The 27627-nt window shown below is 26.2% G+C and overlaps 3 protein-coding genes across 8 annotated transcripts in view; 2 read left to right on the top strand and 1 right to left on the bottom strand.

Moving 5' to 3' along the window:
• The window catches only part of LOC107447570 (exonuclease mut-7 homolog), a 37435-nt gene extending 29375 nt beyond the window's left edge, over positions 1–8060 (top strand). Inside the window, exons 17-20 of the mRNA XM_016062503.4 lie at positions 2276–2329; positions 5674–5805; positions 6844–7182; positions 7823–8060. Of these exons, the coding sequence (XP_015917989.2) occupies positions 2276–2329; positions 5674–5805; positions 6844–7182; positions 7823–7996 (699 nt within the window). The 3' untranslated portion in view covers positions 7997–8060. The remainder of the gene's footprint in view (positions 1–2275; positions 2330–5673; positions 5806–6843; positions 7183–7822) is intronic.
• A 729-nt stretch (positions 8061–8789) lies between these two features.
• Positions 8790–12771, bottom strand: LOC107447575 (V-type proton ATPase subunit Vha13). The gene is made up of 4 exons (XM_016062510.3): positions 12422–12771; positions 12223–12338; positions 11051–11151; positions 8790–9881 (listed from the first exon to the last, which is right to left on the bottom strand). Exons 2-4 carry the CDS (start codon positions 12302–12304, stop codon positions 9708–9710), a joined length of 357 nt encoding a protein of 118 aa, XP_015917996.1. The 5' UTR covers positions 12305–12338; positions 12422–12771; the 3' UTR covers positions 8790–9707.
• LOC107447574 (transmembrane protein 245) overlaps positions 12668–27627 on the top strand; it is a 35510-nt gene continuing 20550 nt past the window's right edge. For 5 of the 6 annotated variants that reach the window (XM_071178732.1, XM_016062508.3, XM_043041724.2 and 2 more), the window contains exons 1-7: positions 12671–13403; positions 16884–17103; positions 18483–18592; positions 19641–19914; positions 20875–21023; positions 21797–21901; positions 23612–23785. In XM_071178732.1, the coding sequence (XP_071034833.1) occupies positions 12882–13403; positions 16884–17103; positions 18483–18592; positions 19641–19914; positions 20875–21023; positions 21797–21901; positions 23612–23785 (1554 nt within the window). In that variant the 5' untranslated portion in view covers positions 12671–12881. Of the gene's footprint in view, positions 13404–16883; positions 17104–18482; positions 18593–19640; positions 19915–20874; positions 21024–21796; positions 21902–23611; positions 23786–27627 lie in introns of all 6 variants that reach the window. The other variant, XM_071178738.1, reaches the window with a different exon arrangement.

Genomic DNA, 27627 nt, shown 5'->3' with positions numbered 1-27627 from the left:
TATTATTTTTATATATTTTCTCTAAAATATTTGTATAGATTTTTATGTTTATTCAGAAAACATGGTTATAAATTACTAACTCATGCCTGTTATACAAATATGTATTGAAGGTTTCTTAGGTATTCCTTCTTATATTGAATCACTGAAGCAGAAATTAGTTTGTGTTGTAGGAAAGAATGCGAGATTTACCATAACTCAATTCAGACTTAACAATTAATTTGTTAACTTGATCAACTTTTCTATTGCCATAAATTTTAATTTTTTTGCTTATTTTACAATAAAAATGCTTTATTTGAAATCAGAGCCTTGAAGAATTGAATATTTTTTACTATAAAAAGGCTTTATTCTCAGATTAACCGAAATAAAACTATAGGTTCAAAACTCTGATGTTTTTCACATACATAAGTTAAAAATTGTGATGTTTTTCTCATTAAAATGCGTATAATAACAAATACTAGATGTAAGTTTTTTTATTTAACAGATTTCATTAAAACAAAATTTTATTTGTGTTTGGCAATATAGTTTTTTTTTTTTTGGCATTAGCTTAAGTATTTTAAAACAGTAAATTAATTATTTTCTATTACATTCAATTTGAAAGACCATTACTAGTACTTCTGGAAATTTAAAACCTAATAATTGTAATTAATAAGCCACATCAAATTTTGTCATAGGAAATTTTAAGTATAAAATTTTTTTAATTTCATTAAAAATTCAACCTGAAACTCTGATTTTTATTTTAATGTTTTATGTGTTGCAAATTTTATTAACAGTTTTTATTATCTATTAAATTTTCTATTTACGACTTTGAATTAATAAAAAAAGTTAAGTAAATTGCTTTTGAAATTTTCTTAAACAATTGCATGGAGTTGGGGGAAAAAAAATTTTTTTGGCTTATTTTTACTTAAAAACCATTTTTTATATATTAATATTCTTTAGTGTTTGCCCCACCCCAATTACAGTGACTCTTCCATTATAATGACCAATACATGAAGTTCTATTTGATATTCCATAGATGCAATTTTATTCTAATGCCCATTAGAAAGTACGCTTTAAATGGTTGATTTCAATATACAACCGAAATTGAAACATTTAATTGCGCAACAATTTCAAAGAAATTATTTTAAAAATTATTTCTAAGTTACTGCACATTAAATGTGAAACATCTTGAATTTCCTTTGAATGTAAGAACAATGACAAAACTATTTAGATTCTGAATAGATTACTTCACACTGATAATCAAAAATGTATATTGCACCATCCTGCAATAGTTGAAATAATGTTCTGCGTATGTTTATGAGGTTAAAAAAATGCATTAACAATCTGCGTAAATTTTATTTCGAATTCTACAGTAAATTTATCTTATCATGCAAACTTTTTTCCCACTTTTTGTAAAATATTAAGTCGCTTGAGGGATTTATTTTTAAGTTAAAATATTAGTAGCCAAGTTAAACACTGTGTAAAGTTTCTAGTTATCTTGGCATATGTATGTCAAATTTATAGCAGTCCTGATATAAATTATTTCTCAAATATTGCAGCCCAAACTAACGTATTATTTTTAATGCATTTTTCACTTATAAAATATGATTTTAAGAAATGCTTTTACGTATATATATTGACTTAAAAAACACATTGCATATTATCAATTATTCTGCTAGCTACCTAATTCTTATTAACGTAACGTATTATTTCATATTGAAATGCTGAAGAAGTACTTTGCGCTAGAGAAGAAAAAATCATACTTTTTCTTGCAGCCTATCGTATCACCAAATTCTTTCTGTACAGTTTTATTATCTTTTTATTTCTTTACATTTCTACCCATNTTTTTTTTTTTTTTTTTTTTTTTTTTTTTTTTTTTTTTTTTTTTTTTTTTTTTTGAGTTATAAAAAACTCTCTTTAAGTTAAATTTTTCTCATTGTTTTTATTTCTTATAATAAAGTTTATACCTGTATGTAATTTTGATATTTTTAACTGATTTATATTTCAGTTTTGCAAAATTTAGATTACTTAAATTATTAAATTCTAAAATAAATTTTTGTAAGCATTTTCTAACATTTGATATAATATGTACTCTTCAGATATATTTATTATTCTTAAGATTACTTATTTTTATTACGTTAAAAAGGGTATAAATTATTAAAACAACAATCCCAGTAATATAAAAATGTTATTTAGACAACAAATTAGTTTAATGTTTTTCTGTGTGCATTTATTGATATTTGCTTTTTTAGGACAAAATTTTTTTCAATCTTAATTTATCACTGCTCATTTGTTACAGATTGCTCAAACTGACAGAAGAATTATACTGACATGTGGTAGTCGATATGAAAAAGTAAAGTATTAAATTTTCTGTCGTTAAAAACACTTATTACCATACCCAACGCTTTTGATTGTATCATTTGGGTAAACTCTTTCATATTCATATTTAAAAAAATTTCAAACATAAAAATAAATTTGTTTATTTACCTATTTTCTTAGGTATGAGTAAGAGTATATTTTAGAAAGTTAAAAAATATTATCTCTGCTAACTTATCTATTTGTTGCAATTTTTCTTTTTTGTAATTAATTTAATTTGAAATATTATATTATATTTACCACAACTAATTAAGAATTGCGAATGTTTTGAAATTCTTTATACAAACGTAACCCTAAAGAGAATGAAAATTAAAGTTATTAATAATTAGCTAGTTCTCAAGTTATTAATTAAAAGCAATGTAAGAACATTCTATTCTCTTCTTACCCCTCCTTCTGTTCTTGTTTCATGGCCAATTATTTTTCTCTATACAACAGAAAAAAATAATGGTCTGAAACTGTTTATTGTTGTAGGTGGTGCATTCTTATTGGACTGAGAAAATTATATCCTTAAATTCTTAATTAACAAAGATCTGGAAATCTTTGATTGTCACCAACATAAAATTAATATAGTTTGATTAATTAGTATTAAGTTTTAAGGGTATTTATTTGTATATTTTTTCTTTCTTAATCAATATATTTTGGTCCTGTACTAATATGATTATAGAGATGTTATGTATACGTTACAGTGAATGTCCAAAATTGATGGTTGTTGACTTCCATCGGTGAATGTTGGCAATCACATAGTCGCTTTGGTAAATGTCCGAAATATATGAGCCGATCTCTAAAACCTTTAGCTTTTGATAATAAAAAAAAAATAATAGGCACGCTATTTTTACACCTCCAGAATTGTTTGAAAATGTATAAAATATCAGAAAATAATCGTGAACATCAAAAATTTTGATGCCCTTATAAGTATAAACAAAAAATTAAAATTTTTAAACTAATTTTTCTAGGTTTATAATCACAAACTGTGATTTGGTGAGGTTACAGTTACGATGTCAAGACCATAATCAGACGCTGATCTAAAAAGTAAATTTTGATCACACGTTTGTCATTGCCTAATTTATTTTCTGTGTTGTGTGCATCGCATTGCATTGCATCTGAGTAAAGTTTTCAATCTATTCTCTAGGTTGTCCAGACCGTAACCCTGTCAAACCGTAACATCAGGATTAATTAATTGAATTTAACATATCAGAACTTAGTTTTTTCCCTATGTTTTACTAATTGAAGATATTTTTTGATTGAAAATAATTAAAGTAAACCTTTTTATACATTTTATAACAATTTAAATTAATATTAAAATTTTTCAATTCATTTATGATACTAATAATTTTTGATGAAAAATAAAGGGTAAATATGGATGAAATTATTAAAAACAAAAAATTGCTCAATGAAAGAAAAATAGGTTGAATAAGTTTATATGTTTATTAAATAAATGATACTTTTGTCATTTTTATGATTTTTAATGAAATGTATATAAACCTTGAAAAATTAGTTCAAAAATTTTAATTTTTTGTTTATACTTATAAGGGAATCAAAATTTTCAATGTTCACGATTATTTTCTGATATGTTATACATTTTCAAACAATTCTGGAGGTGTAAAAATAGTGTGCCTATTATTTTTTTTATTATCAAAAGTTAAAGGTTTTAGAGATCTGCCCATATACTAGGTCTGGTTACGTGCTCTGCCCGGTATGCCCTACATCGTGGTCAAGTGCCACTGCACAGTATGCATTTAACCGGTACTCCAAACACTGATGTTTCTCCTAATCTATCTTCAGAAGATATTAAAATATCGAATAAATATAATAATAACGAATAAATTAATATCAAATCTTATATAACAAATATTTTGGACATTCACCAAAGCGACTATGGGATTGTTGACATTCACTGGTGAAAGATATTCTCTTGATTTTAGTCATTCATGGTAACATATACATTTGTTGAAGTTAGATTCAATTATACTGTTTTTATTAAAATAAAAATCGTAACAAACTTATAAAAATTAATGTCTTAAAACTGTAAATGTTGTTACTTTTTTATGTTAGAAAATTACCCTATTGTATTACTAAATGATAAGCATATTGAATTACTGCTTACCAATGATTAAACAGTAGATAAGTTATATTCATTTTTATGACATATTTTATGTCAAAAATACTGTGTACATTCAACATTTACAATTTGAATAATTATATCTATTTTTAAAATTGCAAAGAAGTATTGGAAATTCATTTTTCACGCAATTGCTAAACAATATATTTTGATAAAAATTGCTTAATGAGTTTTTATAGAAACCATTAACTAATTAAAAATTTGAAAAACAAGATTGAGGATGAAGTTACAATGATAGCTGAGCAAAAGAATTATTTGTAGATTTTATCTCAATGAGAACTAACTAAATCTCTGGAACTGGCTTTGTATCAATAGAATAAAACATTTTGGGACATTTTAATTAATAAAAATCTGAATTTTGATTTATAAATCTGTTGATTGTTAAGAAGAAAAAAAATTATTGCAAAGTTATTGTAGGGAATGGTGAATGTCAGCCAGCAGGAAACAAACCTCTTACTGTATTAGAAAACTGTAATTTGTTTTATTTTGAAAATAAAGGTAGTTAAGATAAGTTATATCTTTTTAATTTATTATAATTTTATTTATTTTAACAAAAAAATAAAGGCATAGAATGTCTAGTAGTATTACAACTCTTTTTGTTAAATATTATTTTAATGCAGTATGAACATTTTGGTCACAAAATATACCAATTGATTAACAAAAACAAGTGTACTTGCTTTTTATTTATTTATAGATATATATATATATATTTTTTCTTCCCTTCAATGATAAATAAAATTTATTTTTCGTTCTTGCCCAACTGTTAGGCAAATTATTATGCTTGTTGAAATTGCTTTAGAAACTTTCAAATGTAAATGGCAAAGTTTTTTATTGTTTTCACTTACAAATAATTGTAACTGCAGCACAGACTTCCCAAATCATTTTCTAAAAAAGAATGTATGTATAGTATTCTCAAGGCCGCCAACCAGTGTTATTGACTGGATATCCAGTGTCTGTATAAGGAATAAACCACTTATCCTTATAAAATAGTTAATTTCATAACAGTGCATTATGTTACTTTATATAAGTTATAATAATATGTTTTTTTCACCAAGTAATTTTTTACTGCAAATTATTATCATTTACCTGTCATTGTTCATGTGATTTTATTCGAGATTATTTTATGTTATTATGTTATATCCTGAGTATTTAAAATTAATAATTGTTTTTTCAACCCATGCAATTTAGATTTTTTTTTACAGTTAAAAGGATACATGCCAGAAGACATGTGTTTTTCTGTCAACAACAAAGTTGATTTGAAAAGACAAGTTGCTGAATTACAACACTATTATAATCTTCAGTTAGACGAATCTACTCTCTTTTCACGTTGCAGTGTAATGTATTCTTTTAATTTTAAAAGTACCTATAATATATTTCGTAGGGTAAAAAATACTGTGTGAAAGAAATATTTAGCACAGTTTAAAAAATTGAGTTAATAATCATTGTTGAGTAAATTTTCTTAACTTTTCCATTATTTTGTGACTAGTTTTTTCTAAGCATATAGTAATTTCTAACTATGGGATAAATGTCTTTTTTCCAACTATATAATTTCTTAAAAATAATAAGCTGAAGTTACAGAAATTCCTAGAAATTATTAACAGCAAATTTTTAACTCAAACCCATGAAATTTAAAGGATTCATTTAGTTTAGCTAACAATGATGTTTAAAAGAGTATGAAGAATGTATGAACAAAACAGCAAGTATCAAAAACTATTTGAAATTTAAATAAATCTATTATGCACATTCAAAAACTTTGTAAAACAGTTAAAAAGGAAACTTAAGATTCTCACTTTTAATAAAGGTTTTAATACTTATATTTCAAGTATCTGTAATAATTTTTACAAATTATTCCTTAGAAATTATTATATATTTTTCTTCTTTTTTCTCTTATAACTTTATTTTATACATATACTTTTCAAATATAACTTTCTGATTAGAAAAAAATAATTTATTTCTATTAACACACTGTAAACCAGTGAAGAGTTAACTCGTCTTTTCACACCAAAACACTGATGACCGATGTAGAGTTAAATCGTCAACGTCTAGGCATGAAATCGATATTTAGAATGTTATACTTACTTTCATATTCAATTCCAAAATAATAGTCAGTGATATGACATAGTTTCTGTGTAAAATTTCCAGTCAACAAGGTGTTTAAAAATGGTTTATAAAAATTTAATTAATAATTTCAGTTTTACTTCAAGACATGTTTTTAAACTATCTTAATTATCAATTTTAATTAAACTTTGTAAAATTCTAAATTTAACTTTTATTGTATTATTTTTCATATGGATTAAAAACTGCAATTTTAATTATGTAGTTTTTGCAATAATAATACAATTTTTTTAACTAAAATTTTACTTTTATTATAGATATGCAATGGATGTAATTTCTTAACTGTTCCTAATCAAGAAATGTTGAATCTCTGGTGTGAGTTAGTTGATGAAAATACTAAGTGGCAAGCTACTAAAACCAAAAACAGGCCAAATACCACTTATAAATGTGACATTAAAACTGCAGACGGCATTGAAAAAACATTTGTTTCTATTCAACTTGCTAATCTTTCACCTAGAGTATTTGAAACTGTAAAAGAATTTTTAGTCTGTGAAGGATGTGGAAAAGTTTATTGGGACGGCTCTCATTTATCTCGTTTAAAAAATGCTGTTTCTTCTGTCATAGAAATTCAGCCTTCAAGTAAAAGCTTTTATGAGGTAATTGCTTGTTTCTTATAAAAATGAGTTTTAAAAAAAAAGCTTATTTAATATGCCATTTTTTAAAAAAAGTTCTATATACCGTAATTTTGACTTTTTATTTTATGTTATAGTCTGCAAACTTAGAAATAGAACTATGTTTAAAAACAACTATTTAATTTCATTATTTTTTAATGTTAACAAAATTATCTGTTATACATTTGTTAAAACCATAAAAATTAAAAAGCCATAAGTGGATCATTGTAGACAAATTATACATTTCTTAATCTGAACTTATCATTAAAAAAATTTAACTAAAGTCTCTCCTTAAAAACAATTTAAGTATGCACAGTTAAAATGAAAAAGATATTTAACTGTATGAATGAACTGCATATTTTAGGTGGAAATGTGAATATTGTACTGTTGACTAAAATTTTCATCTAAACCTTTCTACCTTAAATAAAAAATATTCTGTTTCGTAAAAATTAATCTTCATCAGTTAAGAATAAATATTTTTTGCACTTTCACCATAAAGCAACATCACTTTATAAGGTCAGTTTTTGTTTTGTCGACAAAGTTCTATATATTCAAATTCAACAAATAACTTTTTATTTGTATGAAAACTCCACATTTTTATGTTTCTTAATTATTATATTTACAGGCTTTATCAGAAGAATCTGCGTCAATATCTGAATCACGCATTAGCCATACTTCATCTACAGAAAATAATACTGGTAGTAATACATCTGAATCCAACAAAATTCCCACGAAAATTTATCATGTTGACGAAGATGATTCATCTGAAGACGATATTGATGACATAAATTTTTGTTAAATTATTAACTAACTTATTTATTTGTACAAAAAAATTTGATCTTGAATAAATATTTTATAATGTATATCTATTTCATCCGCTTACAATTATTAAATTTCAAAAACAAACTTTGATGTATTTCATAAATTATTTGTTTCATTTAAAATATTGCTCAAATCTTTAATTATGAAAAAAAACTAATATAACAGTACCATGCACAGACTGAAAACAAACAAAATATCAATTAGAACTTCAGTAGTTTTTTTATGTAAATATAAAAAAAAAAAATTCTGTATAGTTTATTTGGGTTTAATTAATTCTTTTAAATGATGTCCCAGTGCTGAGTGAAATCAAGAATAGCATTTCTTAAATGAAAAAATATTTAAGAAAATAAAAGAAATAAGATATGACCTAAATAAGTTCTGATAGCTAATAATTTATAGTTTCTTATCAAATTACTTTTAATTATATTATATCATTTAAATAAATCTGCTGTAACTTGAAATGAGAAGTTTTTAAAAAAAATAAAGTGTCCAATCATCCCTAATAGATTCCATCTTAACATAAATGAAATAAAGATATAAAAACAGCATCTGTAGTTTAAAGTGATGGATTAAAAAGATTAGATTAGAAGTTCGTAATTTAACACATTTACTAATCTTATGTAATTTCCAAAAGAAATTTTGATACAAAATTAATTAGCAAAAGTTATTTGGAAAAAAATGCTCTCCAGCCATTATTAAAAATAATGATTACTTGCAGTTAATTCTGGTTTATATAGAGTTATGAATTAATGAAATAATAACTAGTTCAATAATTGTTCTAAACATTTATTAACACAATCAATGCCACATTCCAATATACAGCTTAATGTCTCTTCAAAGTATACATAATAAATATTACAGCGTTTAAATCTATGTCTCATATATCTATAATAAAAAAATTATAAATAATCTCATCAAAAATTTCACAACTCTGCAACAAATCACAAAAGCAAAACATAATAAATTATTTAAATGAATAACAAAACTATTGACAATTTCATAATTACATTATATCTTTTAAAGTTAATAAAAAGCAGCTTAAATATTTAAATTTACATTTATAGCTCTAAAATTATAAATATATAACTAGACATATTGTAAATAAATATTGAACAATGGAAAATGTGAACTTTTACTTGTTTCAAATTAAGACAATACAGTCAGGGTTTTATAGTTATCTATGTATCTATTCTTTACCAACAAAGCAACACCTACTTAACTTTAATCATAATCTACAATTTTAAAACTGCAGATAGAAAACAAGCAATTTAAAACAATAAAAAATTATACTATAATAAAACTGTATTTATGTCATAATTGTTCAAAAAGCAAATCTTTCTTGGAAACAAAGCTTAAGTACATTACATTATTCAAGCATAAATATGGGTAAAAGAATATTTTTAATTTCAAAATTGTTCTTAAAAATTCGACAAATAATTAAGCTTTACTTTCTTTATCTAAGCTAAAAATATAAAAAAGTTCATTGAATAAAAAGAAAAAAAATAATCAAATTAAATTTATATAAATAATTTCATTACAGAATAAAAGGAACACTTAAACATCATAGTGCAGTGATGAAACTGATTATATACATAAGTGGAATTCTTTCAACAACCAAAAACTACCTTTAAAACATTAACATCTTATACATTGAATTTATTCAAAATTTCAATGCAAAAATCTTTGATTTATTTTTGAGCTCTGAAATTTTGATGAACTTTGGGTTCAACATTAAACACTTGACTACATAAATAGTCAATGATTTTGCCTTTATTAGTTCCAACTGTATTCCTCATTTCTTCAATTTTATGCACAGTGCTTTCTTCAATTTTGGCAGCACTGCTTTCTTTCGATCCCATATACTGAAAAAGTAAATTTTAAGTTCAGAATATAAGACACACAAATAGATAACCATTAAAACTAAACTAATAAACTTCTATCAGAATTTCATAATAAAATTCAGCTACTGGAATCACTTAAGTTTTTTTTTTTTTAATTTTATTTAAATCAAAGTAAAAGAAAAAGGGGGGGAGGGGAGCTATCAAGATAATTTATCATTCTTTGAAAGACACATTGTATAATGAGAACAAAATATAGAATATTTCTTAAGTCATCAAATAATTTTAAAATTTTTTAAACTACCAAAAACATTTTCATACACTTGACCGTCTACTACCAAAAAGACGAAATAATTGCAAACTTTTATTTAAATGAAATTTACAGGTATGAGATAGAAATAAGTAGATGACATATATCAGATGCCTTTCCTGTGTCTTGAATTTAAGATATAAATATCAGGGGTCTGTCAAGGTTTTTCTGAGAGGTACCTATTTTGTGAAAATTTAGACATAATTTGTGAAAAATTAAAAATTATATTTAAAAATCCAACACAAAAATATGGATTTATCATTTTTTAAGGAATACAAAAATAAAATTTTAAGAAAAGGTATTTTGTGAAACTACCGTTTTTCCTAAAATTAAATTTGTGAAACTACCGTTTTTCCTAAAGTTGAATTTGTGAAGGTACCGCTAAACGGTAGTAAATTCGGTCTGGATAGAGCCCTGAATATAATGAAAGAATATAAATTTTTTGTGAACAATTTATGTAATCTTTAAACCTTCAACATAAAAGAAACCACTTAGAACATAAAAAGAAATGTTAGGTTAATGATAAACACTCAACATTTTAAAAATTAAAATAAAGAATTAGAAAATATTACATTTATCAAAGCATTTTTGTTTGAACATTTTTTAAAATGTCTTTAAACTCATCATGACTACTGAATATTGTTAAATGTAAGAAACTTTGCTTTGCATTTCATTACAACAAAAACTTACCAATTGACTAGCCTGTTAGTAGCCTTTAATGTACGAAATAACTACTTTCCGATCATGTTTTTTATAGAAACTTTTACTTAAGGCTTTCTAATTTTATTAACTGAATAACCTTAAATGATGTTTATGAAAATATATCAATCTAATTCAATAACTAATTGAAATCTATAACAAAGTAACAAGAGTTATTCATTACTTGTTTTTCATATTCTTTGAACTGCCGTTCTCTTTCTTCTCTAAATCTTTGAATTTCAGCTTGAGCTTCTTCCTTGGCTTTTTTCAGTTTTTGTGCTTTGCCTATGAAGCAGTAGATAACAATTAAAAATAGTAACCAAAAAGTAAAAAATTTAACATATTGTTATAAATTTCAAGATACGTGAAACTAGATTAAATAAAATATCTGTTAAAGTCTATGAATTAACTTTTATTCAGATAAAACCAGGTTGAGTCAAATATATTTAGAATGTAAAATAATGAACTATACTCCAGCAGTTAAAAGTTAAATTTTAATAAATATCTTGCAATTCTATATTTTCAAACCCTTAAGTTTCAATAACAATTGGTGATGTAGATGAAATAAACATGTACATGATGAAGGTGTATTTTTAAACAAACAGTTACTTAATTATTCATAAATAAACTATAAACAATTTATTTTGAAAATTGAAAGAAAAAGTACATATATAATATTTAAAAAACATTTTAAGATTTGCACATTTTTTCGTGTTTAATGAAATTAAAGCAATAAATCTAGTTTGATTTTTCTCAATTAAAACCAGCCCTTAACAAAACAAATAGTCTTAATATTTTTTTTTAAAAAAAAACAAAGAATATGTATAATATTTTTGAGTCAAAACACATTTGATGTTATGCAAACTTTGTCTTCTTAAATGAAATTAGATTTTAACAGGTTTTCAACTTTTTCTATGAAAAACTAATTTTATATTTCTTACTGTATAAATAAAAGACTAGATTTTTAATTAATAAAGAAATCCATGAGATACATTTTGTCTGACATTTTATTTGGTTAAAAAAACATTCTCATTGAATACAAATTAAAATGAAAGATTTAAATCATTTGAAAACCTTATTTAGCACCACCTTTACATTATACACTTTTAAAATTATAATTTCGGTTACTTTTTCTTGAAAGTTTATTGATAATAAACTATCAAACTTTTTATCACAGTAAATTATTTCTAAATAATGTTTGGTTGGTAAGCTGGTTTTGCAATTCTACACCAATAATACATTAATAACCTGCTGAAGATCAAACTGGTTAATATGGATGAAAATATATGGATTAAAATCCTGAAAAATCAGTTTTGCTTGTCTCGTGATACAATGATATAAAAAAGGGCGGCTTACGCTTTCTAGCCTGATTCACTTTTTCATCAGCTCTCTTTTCAGCAGCAAGTAGTTGCTGTATGCCTTGTGTTTGACTAGCCATGATCTCGGAGTATTGTAAAGCTGATTATCCAATGCTAGAAATGTGGAATAGAATAAAAATTATTACTTCGTTCTGAATTTACAATCTAAAGAAAACGATAAGGATCATAAAACTTACAAGATTTACAACATATGAAATCCAAAACTGTTTGTTCTTTCTCTACCGAGCAAACAGTTGCCAGATGATTTTTGTTTGTAAAACACGTGATTAATAATGACTAAAATATTCCTTTATTTAATCTAATAATATTTTTAATTTTCACAATTGAATTTTATTAATAGAATAAAAATTCGTTTTTCTCTAATATGGATACTTGATAAAAAAAAAAAAGTCTTAGGATAAAATGCACATCTCAACTCACACAGTAGTCTGCTAACTTTTGTTATTCGATTTTGTTGTTATTTGTACATGATGACCATAGCGGAATGATGACTAAGAAATCATATCGTTCTAATTATTTAAATTGTTCGACAAATTTGAATCAAAATTGGCTTTTTAATATAAAGCCAATATGGAATGATATGTTTTAGCCATTTATTATCGTTTCTGTAGTCATTTCTGAGTGATTTTTCGCTAAATGATGGCTACTGATGTTTCGCGTTCTTTCAAATTTGATATTTCTACTATTCTTCCAGAAGGGCACGAAAAAGCTTTTAAACAAGCCTTTTACAATGTTGCTGCAATCGTATTTGTCCTTTTTATTATTGTTGCATGTGTCGCTGTTTATTATGTATTAGAGCCTTTCTTAAGACCGTTACTATGGGCTGTGTTATTCGGATCTGTGTTACATCCATTTAAGCACCGCATGACGGTTATATTAAAATCATGGATTTTGAAATTACAATTATCAGGCACACCTCTTACCATCGGTACATTCACTGCTCCATTTATTGTCATCGATCACATTTCTGAAAATTTATGGGAGTTTACTCTTCAATACATTGTGATATTTGCCACTATAGTCAGTTGTATTTTTGTTTCATTTCTTCTCTACAGTTGTGTTCCTCTACATGTTATTTCATCCATTCTCAATACTTTAAGTTTTGTACTCAATGGGGTGTCTTCTATGTTAGAATTTTGTCAAGGAGCTTCTTTCTTGGTAGGTTATAAATTAAAAATAACAATAATTAAAGAAATTAAACAATGAAATAGAAAATTAATAAATATTTTTAACTACAAGCTCGCACATTTGGAAAGATTTCTATATTGGCAACTACGGGGATATTTCGGTATCGTGATCAGCCCCGCCAACTACAACCAAAATGCCAAATGGAATTTTAAACATGCAAATTTTATTAAAGGAGCATCTAGAGGTTTGCCCTTTGAGTTGGTCTCTTTCTGTGATATTCTATATAGTTTCTCGCTGGCCACTGCCCGTAAGTTGCCCTTACTTGGCGATTATGCTGCCACAGATCACGATACGGAAATATTCCTGCATCTATGCCCAGAATATGTTTTAGTTTCAAGATCTCTGGCACCAACTATAATTGCCTAGATGTCAAATGAATTTTAAACTTAACCTTTTTTTAAAAAAATCCTGTAGTGATAAGCCTGGGGGTGAGTACAAATTATACCCTTCAAGTTGGCAACTTTCTGTGTTGTTTTCTTTTTTTAGTTTCTCATGGGCTGCCCAGAGGCCAAGATTTGGCAATTATTCTGCCAAAGATTACGATACAGAAATCTTCCCCATACCAAAATAATCTCCAAGCTTTGGCAACTTTTGGGCCACTACCCAGAAGAAACTGGAATTGCCACTACCCAAGAAACTAAAAAAAAAATTCATAGAAGGGGACCAACTCATAGTGTATAACTATGCCACTAAGCAAATCATAGCCACTCCCAGACAGATCTCTACTAATTTTACGGAGACATACTCACATATCTTAATTTTTAATCATTGTGCCCAAATAATTACTTATCAGAATTCCCAGAAATAGAAAACAAGAAAAGCAAGGAATCTCTTATTCCACAATTAGCACTGTAAATTTTGTCAATTAATAACTTAATGTTAATAATGTTGCCGTGGCAATGGAACATATCATTATTTGGTTATAGAGTTGATAGATATTGTGAGGTAGTTATTAGTACAGTAGGGAACCGATTTTCCGGAACGATCGGGACCTTTCGCTATTCCGGATAACTGATTTTTCCGGTTTTCTGAATCTCTACAAAAAGCCGCTTTTTTATTGTCAAACTCAACTAAAAAAAAATTATTTACAAATAATCTTAAAAAGAAGAAAAAACAATGAAGTAATACACTAATGATTATTTCCAAAATGATGGTAAGGTAAACATCTTTCAAAAACGAAAAAAAAATCCTGAAATCTTATGCAGAAAAAAAAAATTTATTAAAAATGGCGTGAAAATTTATCGAATTTCGTTCCGGTTTTTTGATTTTCTGATTTCCGGATAACGGGTTCTGTACTGTATCATCAAAAACTTTGTAATAATTATCGAACTGAATTTCTCTAAGATATCTTATCTTTCTTTTGAAAATATTAGCTTTTTAGTGATGTCATCACTTAATTAAAAATTTAAAAAGTATTAATGTCTGGAAAACATATTATGTTAACTAAATCTTGAGTATTTATATTCCTATATCATGTTTTTTATAGTTTCTCATTTGCAGAGCCGGATTATACCTTTCGTAGGCCCTAGGCACAGAGCCGGATTATACCTTTCGTAGGCCCTAGGCATAGCCGTTTTGGGGCCCTCCTTCCCCCACTCCTCCCCTCTTTTCAAAATTTATGCTAAAATTTTCTTGCATATTTTTTTTTACATTTTTATTAATATGGATTTTAATTTACAAATTTGTTTATCGAACTTTATCTGCAATACCGACATACTGCCGATATTGCAGTTGATATCGATAATACCATTATGATTAGTTCGATCGATAACTATGTAAACACTTCACGTCAACAATACAACAACAAACCAGCAAAGAAAACAGTGAAATTGATAGTGAGATTAATTACAAGAAATATTTATACAGTAGAGAACCAATTATCTGGGATGCTCGGGACCATCGCTATCCCGGATGTCTGAATTTCCCAGTTTTCTGGATCGACCAAAAAGTGTCATTAATCGATGTTTTATCGAACCCGAATTACAAGGAAATTACACAAAAATTTGTCAGAATCTGAGATTAAACTAAAAGCGCAAAATTTGGTGAAAATTTACTCATCCGATTTAGAGAAAAACTTTGTAGATGAATTTTTACTATTTTCAAATTTATATGAACATAAATCTGCACAAGAAATGTTGAAGGCTCAAATTAAAGATAAACTTGTGAATACTTTTCCTAACGTTCACATTGCATTAAGAATATATTTGTCGATTCTTGGATCAAATGCAGAAGGAGAAAGATCTTTCTCCAGATTAAAATTGATAAAAAATTATTTGCGTTCAACAATGAATCAAGATCGTTTGGCATCGCTCGCACTTATGTCTATTGAATACGACATTTTGCGTAGTTTGGAATTCGACAGCATAATACAAGATTTCGTTGAATCCAAAAATCGCAAAAAAGTAATATATTAGATCATAAGATTCTGCAAAATAATTTATTACCGAAAAATATTATATTTTTATTTGTATCTTCATAATTTTGTGCAAAATACACTTGTTGTTTTTAAAGCTAAATTATTTTTGTCAACAAGTTTTTCGTAGGCCCCTGAATTTCGTAGGCCCTAGGCACGTACCTAGTGTGCCTATAGGTTAATCCGGCTCTGCTCATTTGCTATTACTTGGTTCTATATGAGTGATCATTTTTGTGGAGGTACAAATGTGAGAACCTCGCCTAATATTGTTATAATTTATGCTTATTTATTTGTATTATATTTTAAATCTTTTCCTTTTGCATTTATTTTATTATTCCTGTAACAAAAAATTAAGTACTTATGGTATAAAGATTATCAAAATTTGTTCCAAATATGAACATCAGCAATTTTTTAAGTTATAATTTGATATACTCACCAAGTTTGTGAACTGCTATGTAACAAGATTAACTAATGTTTATAATTGTTTTTTATTAAATATTATGGTTTTCTTACATTAATATTTAGTTTGGTTTATAATTATAGTTCTGTATAAAATATATGGTTTGGTTAAAAAAAAAAAAAAATTATTTCTTATTTTTAATTATAATTTATTAAAATATATGATTGTATTTATATTGACCTAAAAGAAAATATAATCAAACATAATTGTAATAAAAAAATTTCTTAATTATCTACAATGATATCAAAGTAATAATTTCTATTTATTAAATGGCATTTATCTCAATAAAAAATAATTATAAACACTTAAATTAGCTATAATGACATAATAACGCTGCAATATTACTAAACCCTATCTTGTCAAATTCACCATCCTCAGTACTAATCTATAATAGAGAAATGGGTCCTCAAAATTAAGTCCCTCACTTTCTCACACATGTTTCATATCATCACTTTTTTAGTCAAATGTTTTGACAATGATTATGAAAGAAGAGAAATATCATACAGTGCATATTAAAGTTACGAATTTAAAATTTTTGCATTTATGTTTATTAAGTTGTAATTCTTTTTTGTTGCAGGTGTGGTCTGTTTTGATTGGATATGTAATAATTTTGTCTGTTTGGTGGACACCATCTACAAAGCCTTACTTAATTTTTTTCTCTCCTGTCATTTGGACCATTTTTATTTGCCATTTAGTTAATGTTGCTGGCTCTTTACGTCTGACAATTCTACTTATATTTTTTGCTTTGATGTTAATTGGACTTATGGCTGACATAAAATCGAGATATTCAGAAACAGGTAAATTTTTTAACTCTGTATATTGCTGCTTTGCAAAATCTATTACCTAATTTTTCATTTGAATCTATTCAATAAATAATTTTAAAAAATATTTGATGAAAAAGAAGGATTTTTTTAAATCTATTTGATATTTTAAATAATGTATTAACTAAAATTTTTACATTTTAATATTTATTCTCTTTTTTTTTTTTTTTTTTTTTTTTTGTATTTTGTAAAAATTTATTAAGAACTTTTTCTCATATAAAGTTTGCATTCACGCTCTAAATAAATCTACATTAAGTATTTTACTTTATTGAAACATGAAAATTGGTTCATAGAATTTACTTCTTGGTTTTAGTCGTTTTGCAGTTCTAGTTAGTTTTCCCTTTTCCCACTAGTCTGGTCCAAAATAATTTTTTAATTGTGTCAATGTTCACTGCAATTTAATCAAGTTTCCACTTAATTTTTGTGTTGTATATATTAGAAATTAAAATGAAATTTTAAATAACTAGCTTTTAATTGAACTGTTAAGAGATGCCCATTTAGCAATAAAAGTAATTTTTAAAAAATTAAAACTTTCTTAACCCACACTCGACATTAGACTTTCTGCAATGAAATGTGGTCTGGAATCAGACTTGGTTTTGGATCTCAAGGAATTGAGGAAAAAATATTGTAGCTTAAACAGAAACTTACTATTTTCAGTTATTATTATTATTATTATTTTCAGTTAAGGGTGAACAATTTACATTTTTTTTTTCGATTTTCCTTATTATTACTTTTATATATTTATTTTTCAATTATTATGTAATTTTTTTTTTTCAATTTATATTTTGGAATTTTTGTACTTGGAGTCTTTAGAAAGAAGAAATTTTGAGTTAATAATCTTGCATAAGTAATCATGTAAATATGTTTTACTACTTCTCATTTTCTAATTCTATGATTTTAATTTCTAAGAAAGAAATGTAGATACCACTGCTTTCAAAAGTCATATATAGATACTAGACTTTTAAAAAAATTTCAATTTTCACTACGAAAAATAAATTTTTATCATTATTATTTTATTTTATTTTTGATGTTATTGTTATGAGATTCTCTAGAGTTATGAAAATGTGCCACTTTAAGCAAATGCCTTGCTGGCTAAAATAAGTCTTCTTTTATAATATTTCATTATTTATTATTATTAATTACATTTTAAAATTGCCAGTTTTGGTGGTAACAATCCAATTGTTCTAGTAAAAATTAGAACTTTCTGTTTTAATTATATCACATATAGCCATTAATAAATGATTGAAATTAAATACAATGACTTAATCTTTGGACATTAAAAAGTTTTAATTTTTTTAGATCATTGACTCATAAATTTATTTTGAATATGTTCCTTTTTTTAAAAAACAATTTAGGATATTCTGAAGATTCCACTGGCATGTTAGAGTCTAATCCTCGTACTCCTATGCAGGCAATTAAATCAGGCATAGCATGGATACGTGGAACTGAAGAGCAGTCACCTGAAGTAAAATTACAGCTTATTATATTTTATTTAATAATCTAAGAAAAAATCACTTCCTTTTAAATTGCATTTAAAAAAAATGAATTTATTTGAAATGTAAATTTGATATCAAACAAAATATTTTCTTTACTTAACTGTTTTATTTTTATGAAGTTTATATTTTTGATTTTATGAAACATTTTCCAAAAATCAATATCAACAGATGTGCAGAGAATTTTTTTTTATTAAAGCCACTTCGCTCTTTGTTGCTCAGCTTTTTACCTTAGCTGAGAGACCTAAGCCAACATTCTTATGGCCAATATAGAAAGTAGGATGAAGATAGTGAGAATTAACTGACTGTAATTCTCACTATCTTTAACATGCCTTCTGTTTGCAGAAGGAGTGCCGACCGGACTGTGTAGGATTCAGAGAACTGGCCTAGCATCAGAAAGGTTCTGTGTTTGAATCCCGGACAAGGCATGGATGTTCTTTCATTCTCTCTATTATCTGTCCTTACTGTTTGAGCAACATACGCCCGCTGTTAAGAAGGCCCCTGAAAGATAACTAATATGAAACCCCTGAAAGAGTAGCCAACGAATCTGCCCTAATACACCTGAATTGATGAAATATCAACCCAGGTGGGCATTGGGAAAAAAATTTTGAAAGGTGCTTCATGTGATACAAAGCAGTTCCACTGTATTTATTTAATTATAAGTAATGTTTGACATTAAATTTTTTACCTCTAGATTTATTTTGATGTTAAATTTTGCTTACCAAAGAATTTCTCATTTATGATTTTTTTAAATAATAAATTAATGAATTTAAAATTAAAAAATTTTATTTCTCAACAACTCAACCATGTCTTTGGTTTCAAGATTTGTGTGAAATTTTATTATTTAGTTGAATGTTTATACTTTTTTAATAAGTGTTGCACTAACTTCAAATAGTTTTTTTTATTAATAATCGTTATTTCCTAGTAAGTTTTATTTTTTCCAAGTAAATATTATTACTTATTTAAAGAATTTTATTTTTTCAATTAATCATTTCTGTATAGACGTTTATTCTATTTTAGCTATCATCATCAATTGTACGTGGTACCCAAGCAGAGGAAATCGATAATTCAACTCCAAGTCAAAAGGTTCAAGTTGATTCCTCTACTCCCGAAAGGAAAAGACCAACTTCTTTGCCATCAACTTTTATGGATGAAATTCCATCTGAAGAAAAAATGAGCAATTTTTATATTTATGGACTCTTGTGGATGTGTTTTGTCATTCAACTATATCGTCATATGTCTCTCTGCTACCTCATGTTAATACCTTGTATTTATATGGGAATCAAACATGCAGGTTTTTATATAAATATCATTATCTCATATTTGTTAATATTACTTTGCTGTTTGAACAAATAGAGCTAAGCCATAACATATTGGATGAAATAGTTTTTGAAATGCAACTCATTCTAGTGATTGACTGATACATTCTGGTCTAGTAATTTATTGATATCCTCATTCTTAATAGTTTACAAAGAATGAGGGACTGCAAATGATACAGCTTTCCAAACGGAGTATGTCTGGTTACTTAATCTAGTGCAAAAGTGCCACAACCAGAAATCTCTCTGTCCTTAGACTGAAGCAGTTTTTTTTTTTTTTTTCTAAAATAGGATTCAGTTCTGACTTGTTAAACTATTCTGCTTTTAAAATAAGCTTTGTATTTAGAAAGAAAAGAAATTATTTTCAAACTTAAATTTGTACATTTAAAATTATCGATTTCTCTATAAAAAGCATTATGATCAAAAACTTGCTTAAATTCTTTTTCCTAAATAGTGAAGATTTATATTCATTTTTTGTTGATATTTCTAGTTAAAATCGTATCTTAAAAAGAACTTTCAAGTTTGAGTTTATCTTGATGCTATAAATTAAAATTTAATAATTAAAGATATTTGAGATAGCTTTTCAATTATCTATATTATGTGAAATCATGTCTTTCTTTATCAACTAAGCTTGTTATTGAAAAATTTTAAATACTATATCTGTAAAAAAAGTACCATCATCATTGCCAAGATATACATGTGAGTTGTTTATTTTTAGCTCATTGTCTTAGAGGTAAAATTATTATTTTTTTGCAGATCCTCATAAATCTATTTTCTAAATTGAGCTTAAAAAAGTTTCTTAAATTTTAAGCTTATACTCAAAAATTATTTAGCATAATATATAAGCATATGCATTAATGGTGTTTATTCTGTTTTGCTACTGTGTGCTTTATTTGCATGTATATATTTTTTAAATTTTTATTATTTTTTTTCATTAGCTATAAAATTTGGACTGATGAGTTTTCTGAAAGAAAAATTTAGAAATGTCTATGCAAATTGTTGTTCTACATTTGAGCAAAGAAAAGATGCTTTAATCCCTGCTCCTTTACGTGGACTGTGGAGACTGTTAATTCTTGGAGATAAAAAGGTTTATTTTCTTTCTGTTTTATGTGCACGCTTCATTTTTGTTTTGAGATCTATTTTTAGTTTAATTAAGTTTCTGTTAATTTTATCTTCAGACTACACTAAGATATTACTGCAAATAGCGATTTGTTTTGCAAACTTTGTTTTGTAGTTTTTTTAACAGCAGCATCTGTTGATGAATTTTGTAGCTAATTGAAAAATTTGTGGAAATCCTAGTTACTCAAGTAGAATGCAGCAAAACTTACATTTCTCTTCCCTTATAGATTTGTTTTTCTTTAATCGATTTTGCTAATCGTTGATCATTTTTAAGACACCTAGTATAAGAACAAAACTATTTGTGCACTTCCTAGAACTCTCATTTTTATAGTATGGAATGACAAAGCATTTTCTTTCTGGCCTTATCATTACGATAGCCGGAGTGATAATTTTGAATTAAATGTATTTTCAACCTGTATATGAACTTTTAAAAGCCTATTTTAATTTTTAATAGAAAAACTTATCATGACAGAAAAAAAAATTATCATAAAAGGTTGGCTCATTTGTAATAATATATTTTTATTTGTTTAGATGCATTTCTGACACTTCATTCAAACTATTTCTTTATTTCTTTTTTTTTTTAAAAAAAAGGTAAAACTTGTGTAATTAATTTATTTAATTAAATCATAAAAAGCCTGCCATGATATGTGATCAGGATGCCAAAAAATTTATATCGTGAAATGTTAACAATATTTATTTAAGTTAAATTATTTTTTACTGATTTACTATTTCACATTTTAGTTTTTGATTCTTCTTGAAGGATCAATTGATACATTTACAAGCATGATGGCCATATTCCTGGTATTCTTTTTTGCTGTTATAGGAACAATATTTCTTTGTGTACAAGTAAGTTCATTTTCATATGGAATGCTATGACAAATACTTTCTGTTCATTATCTTGTTCAGAAAAATTTTTTAAAACTTTAAAGCATATTTGTGAAATGTATAGTCTTTCAATTTTGTTTATTAGTTTTGCTTAAATGGAGATTGTTTCTAAACACTTAAAAATTGCTTCTTTTAACTTGCTGAAAATTCTTATATTATTAAGTTATGTAAGCAATGATTACATTGTTAAAAGCTATAAAAAAATTTTTTAACTTTTTGAATAAGCATCATTTAGTCATAATGAAATACTTTTCAAAAATTTATTATTTATATGAATTGTAATTCAAGCATTTATTCATGTGTTTTTCAAGCATCTATTATGTGTTGAATGCATATAAACAGTAAATTTTACTTAAAATCACTTAGTTTTGTTACTGTCATACAAATCATATGAGAAACATAAAAGTTTTTTTTCACCTTCAGTACTCGTGGCATGCTCTCAGAAATTAATTTTCAGAGGAAAAGAAATTTGCATCTGACATTAAGCCTATTTTAATCAGTACCTAATTGAAAAGACGTGCTGATTTACTTATTGAATAATTCATTTTTGCTTTGTTGTGGGAAAAATCATCATTTGTAAATCTACATCTTAACCATATAATATATTCTGTCTAAAATAGTAAGAAAATATTTACTATTAAGTATCGACAAAATATGCTCTATTTAAATCATAATATATATTATAATCAGTTATATATTGGCACCAAGCTTAGTCATGCAATTAGTTGGCACCATTGCTAAGAAATTTTAATTTGTCATGGTTCGATTTCAATTCATTATACTTCTATTTTTATTTATTTTACTGTGCAATCTGTTTTGTATTCATTATAGTTATCTAAGATTCTGTAGTACTTTACGTTCAATAGTACTTTTGTATGCAAGTTTTTTAGCAAAACCAAGAAGTAGAAAAATTTTGAAGGGAAAAAAAATTCTCATCAAGTTTTTATACATTCATTGTTTAAAAATGTATTGTTTTGATGATTTTTTTTTTCTCTTCCCTCCCCCCCCCTTTTTTTTTTTGAAATAGATGAAGCAATTTCTGAAATTAAAATGAAATTCCTGAAAACAAATTTTCAAAAAATAAAAGAACTATTCAAAAATAAAGTGCTAAATCATGGGTTTCAAAGATTACAGTCAATACAATGAATATAAAACTTCGTTTAAACTCCCCTATTTTTGATGAATAAAGAAAATATGTTGAAAGCCATCCGAGTGTGTAAGAAGACACATTTAACACTTTTGTTGAATTAGACTGTGTCATTGATAAATTATTGTACTCATGCTTTAAGCAAACAACTATGAAATATTTTTAAGTAATATTTTTTGCATTGTATTTATTATAATGTGGATAACTTTTTTAAAAGTATGTAAATAAGTTTTTTTTATTATATATGATATTATTTTCTTTATTCGATTTTTGGTCAGTAATCTTTTTTGATATTTTCAATATTTCTTGATGATAATCCTTTTCTACAAAAAAAAAAGTCTAAAAAGAATTTTTTTTTTCTGTTAACAAGATATTGTTGATAATTCAAATTTTTGATGTTTCAAATTGTTTTGTCTTAGTCTGAGATATCAGGCTGAACTATACTAATGCAAAAGCCCTTCAATACTAATGCTATTTTCTTGCACATATTTACAATTTCAACAATTAATTAGTTTTCTTTTTAGATCTATGGTGAAAGTATGCATCTTGTTACTGTTACTAGTAGCTTGATAAATCGAACTGTTCACAATACTGATATACAACAACTTGTGCCTGAAAGCTTAAGAGATGTTCAAGGAACTGTTGATGCCGTCTTAGATGATGCCTTTCTTTATGGTCGAGGCTGGATTTCAGCTACTGTGAGTAATAACAAAAAGGAAATATTTAATTATTGAATTGCTATCATCAGAACAGATTCAAATGTATTTTAATTGCAGTTTCACCATAAAAAAAATGCCAAAAATACAACAGTGTTCAGTCTACCTCCTTAGCCTAGCCTCTTAGCCCTTTCCATCATAATGATCATTGCATAAAGTCATTATGATGGAAAGGGCTCATAAAGTCTCATTTGCTATTCCATTAACAGAATGTTATTTTGATATCCTTTAAAACGTTCACACTGAATGGTTCATTCATTTATGGCAACTGAAGTTTAGTCACTTGATTAAGAATAAGTTTCAAGAAATTATTTAAACTGCAGTCAAAGTGTATACAGTATATTGAACACGTTTTATAGTAAACGAAAAGTTTGCTCCTATGCACATATAATGTTATTTTTTCTGGCTGTAGTGAACCAAAAAGAGAAAGGAAATCGGATATTATCAATATTTTTCTTCCTTCGACTAATTTTTTCCCTTCATTTTTTTAGTATAATTTTGAAATTTCTACTTCAAACTAAATTCGTATACCAATTTTTAAATCCATATATAGCAATAAGCATTGTGTCTTGTTTGCTTCTTTTATCTCACTCTCCCATCCCTAAGCAAAGGCCAACACCAGCAGATGTTGCACCTGTAAGGACCAGTGGGGTCAATATTTATTTCCTGTCAGAGAGAGTGCGTTGGAATGTCTAGTTATTCATTAATGGTCAAAGGGGTGGACACTAATCTGTGATGATAAGGCCCTAATTTCAACTCGTTTTTACTCTCAGTTCCGTTAAAGAATCCTCCAAATAGGTGTCACAAATTAAACTATGGTCAGCAGTAAATGCAAAACGTTCTTCATTGAAGATAAAATGGACATAAACAGGAAAATTGAAAATGGATGTAATCAAGCCGATATTTGTAATAAAAATAAAAGTTAGCATATTTTTGTTACTACATATTATTTTTCAGTCATTTATTTAAATAATGTGTAATAAAAGGAGGAGTTGGAACCATTAGTTAAATTGTCTGAGAAACGGATATAGTGAACTCCCGGTTATAGTGAACCGAAATTTCGGTCCCTTGAAGGTTAACTATAGCGGGGTTTGACTGTATTTCCTTTGATATTACCATACAATAGATGTAAAGCTCCTAGAATTCCCTTTGGATAAAGAAAGGAAATTACCTCAAAACTCTTATCCTAAGTCCTAAGTAATCAAATTTTATGATAATCATTCATAATATTTGTAAATTATTTCAGAGAATATAATAAATTTATCAATTATACTTTTCTTGTTTAAAAATAATATTTATTCTTTTTGTGAAGTGCAGTTTATTTTCAAATTGAAGCGTGGTCTTTGCACTATGGTCTTGATGTATGTTATTTATGAAAAATTTTATTTTTAATTAACCAGCATAACCAGCATTTCTAATGCATTTTTCACTTATGAAGTGTTATACTAGAAGGTACTTTTACGTATTTATTGATATAGAAAAAAAAGTTATATTATTACAACTGTTAGTTATCAAAGTGAAGCATTGCTTTATTAAAATTTGTCAAATATTGTCTTTAGTTATGAGTTAATATTTTATGGTATTTTCTGCTCTCATGATATAATAACCTCTCATTATGACGTCCATTTTCTCTCTGACTATGAGGCTAGTTATATAGAGCGTGGAATGTATTATGTCTATTAATAATCACGTCTGTAATTAGATTGTTGAGAATGTTTTTAAAAAATGCAAAATTATATGCCCATTTTGATGTTTGCATCCTTTGCCACTCTACAGACATCAAGACCATAATCAATCTTCATTCACATCATTTTTATCTTTTCGAGAGTTACAGTTTCAATTGTTGCTATGATTTGTTTTTTAGGCAGCTGTTATTAGTAATTATTTCGCTGTAATTCTAATGGACAAACGAAAGTTTTATATTCTTTCATTACCTATTATTTCCGTACTTTTTGAAATTAATTTTTAAAAAGGTTGCAAAATTCTGGCATTATTTTTTTAATGACCCTGTGTTTTAGATTTGTTTTATTTTTTGCTTTTTGATTTGACATGAACATATTATTAGTACTTTTTGAAATTAATTTTTAAAAAGGTTGCAAAATTCTGGCATTATTTTTTAATGACCCTGTGTTTTAGATTTGTTTTATTTTTTTGCTTTTTGATTTGACATGAACATATTATTAGTGTGCACATAAAGTTAGTTTAAATATTTTACTGTTAAATTGCTATAACTTGAATTTTTATGAGATTCCCTTCACTTTAATCTTTAACTTCAAGTTAATTATTTTTGATAACTCAATTTTTGCTCCCCTTAACTCAAATTTTTTCAAAAGACGCAATTAATCACAGCCGAGGAGGTAACTATTTCTTGCCTCTTGTCTTATTATGCACGACACTATTGACTCAATTGGTCGTTATTGCTTACATATTTAATATCAATAAGTACAGAGTATTGGTATTTAAAGACATAGATGTGTACATTCAAATTGTTCCATTTATTTCAAGCATTCATTTTCACTCATTCCAGAGTTTGTGGAGAAAAAAATGTTTATCCCTAAAGTTGTCTAGACAAAAGTTAAAAAGTCTTCACTTAGAAGTTAAAACTATTTTTGTTAATAATATGGCTATAAATCTTAATATAAAAAAGAACGATACAGCATTACAGAAGAAAACTTCTCTGAATACTTTGTCTCTGATATTAAATGAAAGTGAAAATATCCTTAAATAAAATTAATTTAGGAACCTGCTGCCAAAGAAATTTTAATATGAAAATTTGAACTTTAGATAGGGTGTCCATTCTATCGAGTTCAAGTTATCGCAATTTGACTGCATATTCTGTGAAGATTATGTATTTTTCTCTTGAAAATTGTAATCTTGTAATTGTTCTTCTTTGTTGTGGTGAAGATTACTAATTTTGGGCTTAACCAAACTCTTAGAATAATTGCTAATGCAATAAATGGACTTTTTCTAGTCTTTCATGTCTTGTGAAATTTCATTAATTGGTTGTTGGGCTTATATTTAATATTTTTATATTTTTTTCTTCTACTTATTCTGTTATAAAATTAAGTTAAATTTTTAGTTTAAGGTTTAGAAAAAGTTAATCAATTCCAAAAAGTCTTCAAAGTAAACAAGTTTTACTGGTATGTGAAGGAAAAAATTAAATAAATGTCTTAAACTTTAACAAAAGAAGGAAAATAAAAGTAATCTCAAACTTCAGAATTGATTACATGGTTTAAGCTAAGTAGTACATTTTTAGTAAGCATGAAAATGATATTTTACGAAAACAATTAAATTTCATTGTGTGGGGTTTTATATTTGAAGCTTTATTTCAATCTGCATGAATTGATTTTGCATAGTTCTGTTTTTGCTCCTTAAAATAATTTTTTGAAGCTTGTATCTTATACTTAATATTTTTTTTATTGTTCTCGAACTGCATTAGTTTAGTAGCTGGATTTTTGGAAACATTTTATTTTGAAAATTCTTAAATTTCTCTAAGCATGTAGCTCAACTAATATATTCAGGGATGTGATTCTTTCGCAGATTTCCGCTTTTTTTTCAGATTTTTATATTTTTTCCACTGAAATTTTTTTTTGCACAAGTTAAAATATTTTATGAGGAATTAAATTTTCCCCGAAGTGAAAGTATTGAAGTCCTCATTCCTCCCTCAAACATTGATTTTCGTATTTACCTTATTTAAAAGTTGAACGTTGCGATTCTTAATCTGGCAATTAAAATGTCGTACATTGCAATTCTTATTTACGAGATTTAAAAATCCAATATCCCGATTTGTAACTACGCATTTTTAAAACCCTATGTAGCGATTC

The sequence above is a fragment of the Parasteatoda tepidariorum genome, chromosome 1, assembly GCF_043381705.1.
Source record: "Parasteatoda tepidariorum isolate YZ-2023 chromosome 1, CAS_Ptep_4.0, whole genome shotgun sequence".
NCBI classification, from domain to species: domain Eukaryota; kingdom Metazoa; phylum Arthropoda; class Arachnida; order Araneae; family Theridiidae; genus Parasteatoda; species Parasteatoda tepidariorum.
The sequence above is the reverse complement of the archived record's forward strand: the minus strand, read 5'-3'. Positions and strand labels throughout refer to the sequence as shown.

Coding starts and splice junctions, on each gene's coding strand:
- LOC107447575 (XM_016062510.3), bottom strand. CDS start 12,304: ATGGCTAGTCAAACACAAGGCATACAGCAACTACTTGCTGCTGAAAAG. Junction 11,152..12,222: donor AGTGAATCAGGCTAGAAAGC/GTAAGCCGCCCT, acceptor ACTGCTTCATAG/GCAAAGCACAAAAACTGAAA. Junction 9,882..11,050: donor TCAAAGAATATGAAAAACAA/GTAATGAATAAC, acceptor TTACTTTTTCAG/TATATGGGATCGAAAGAAAG.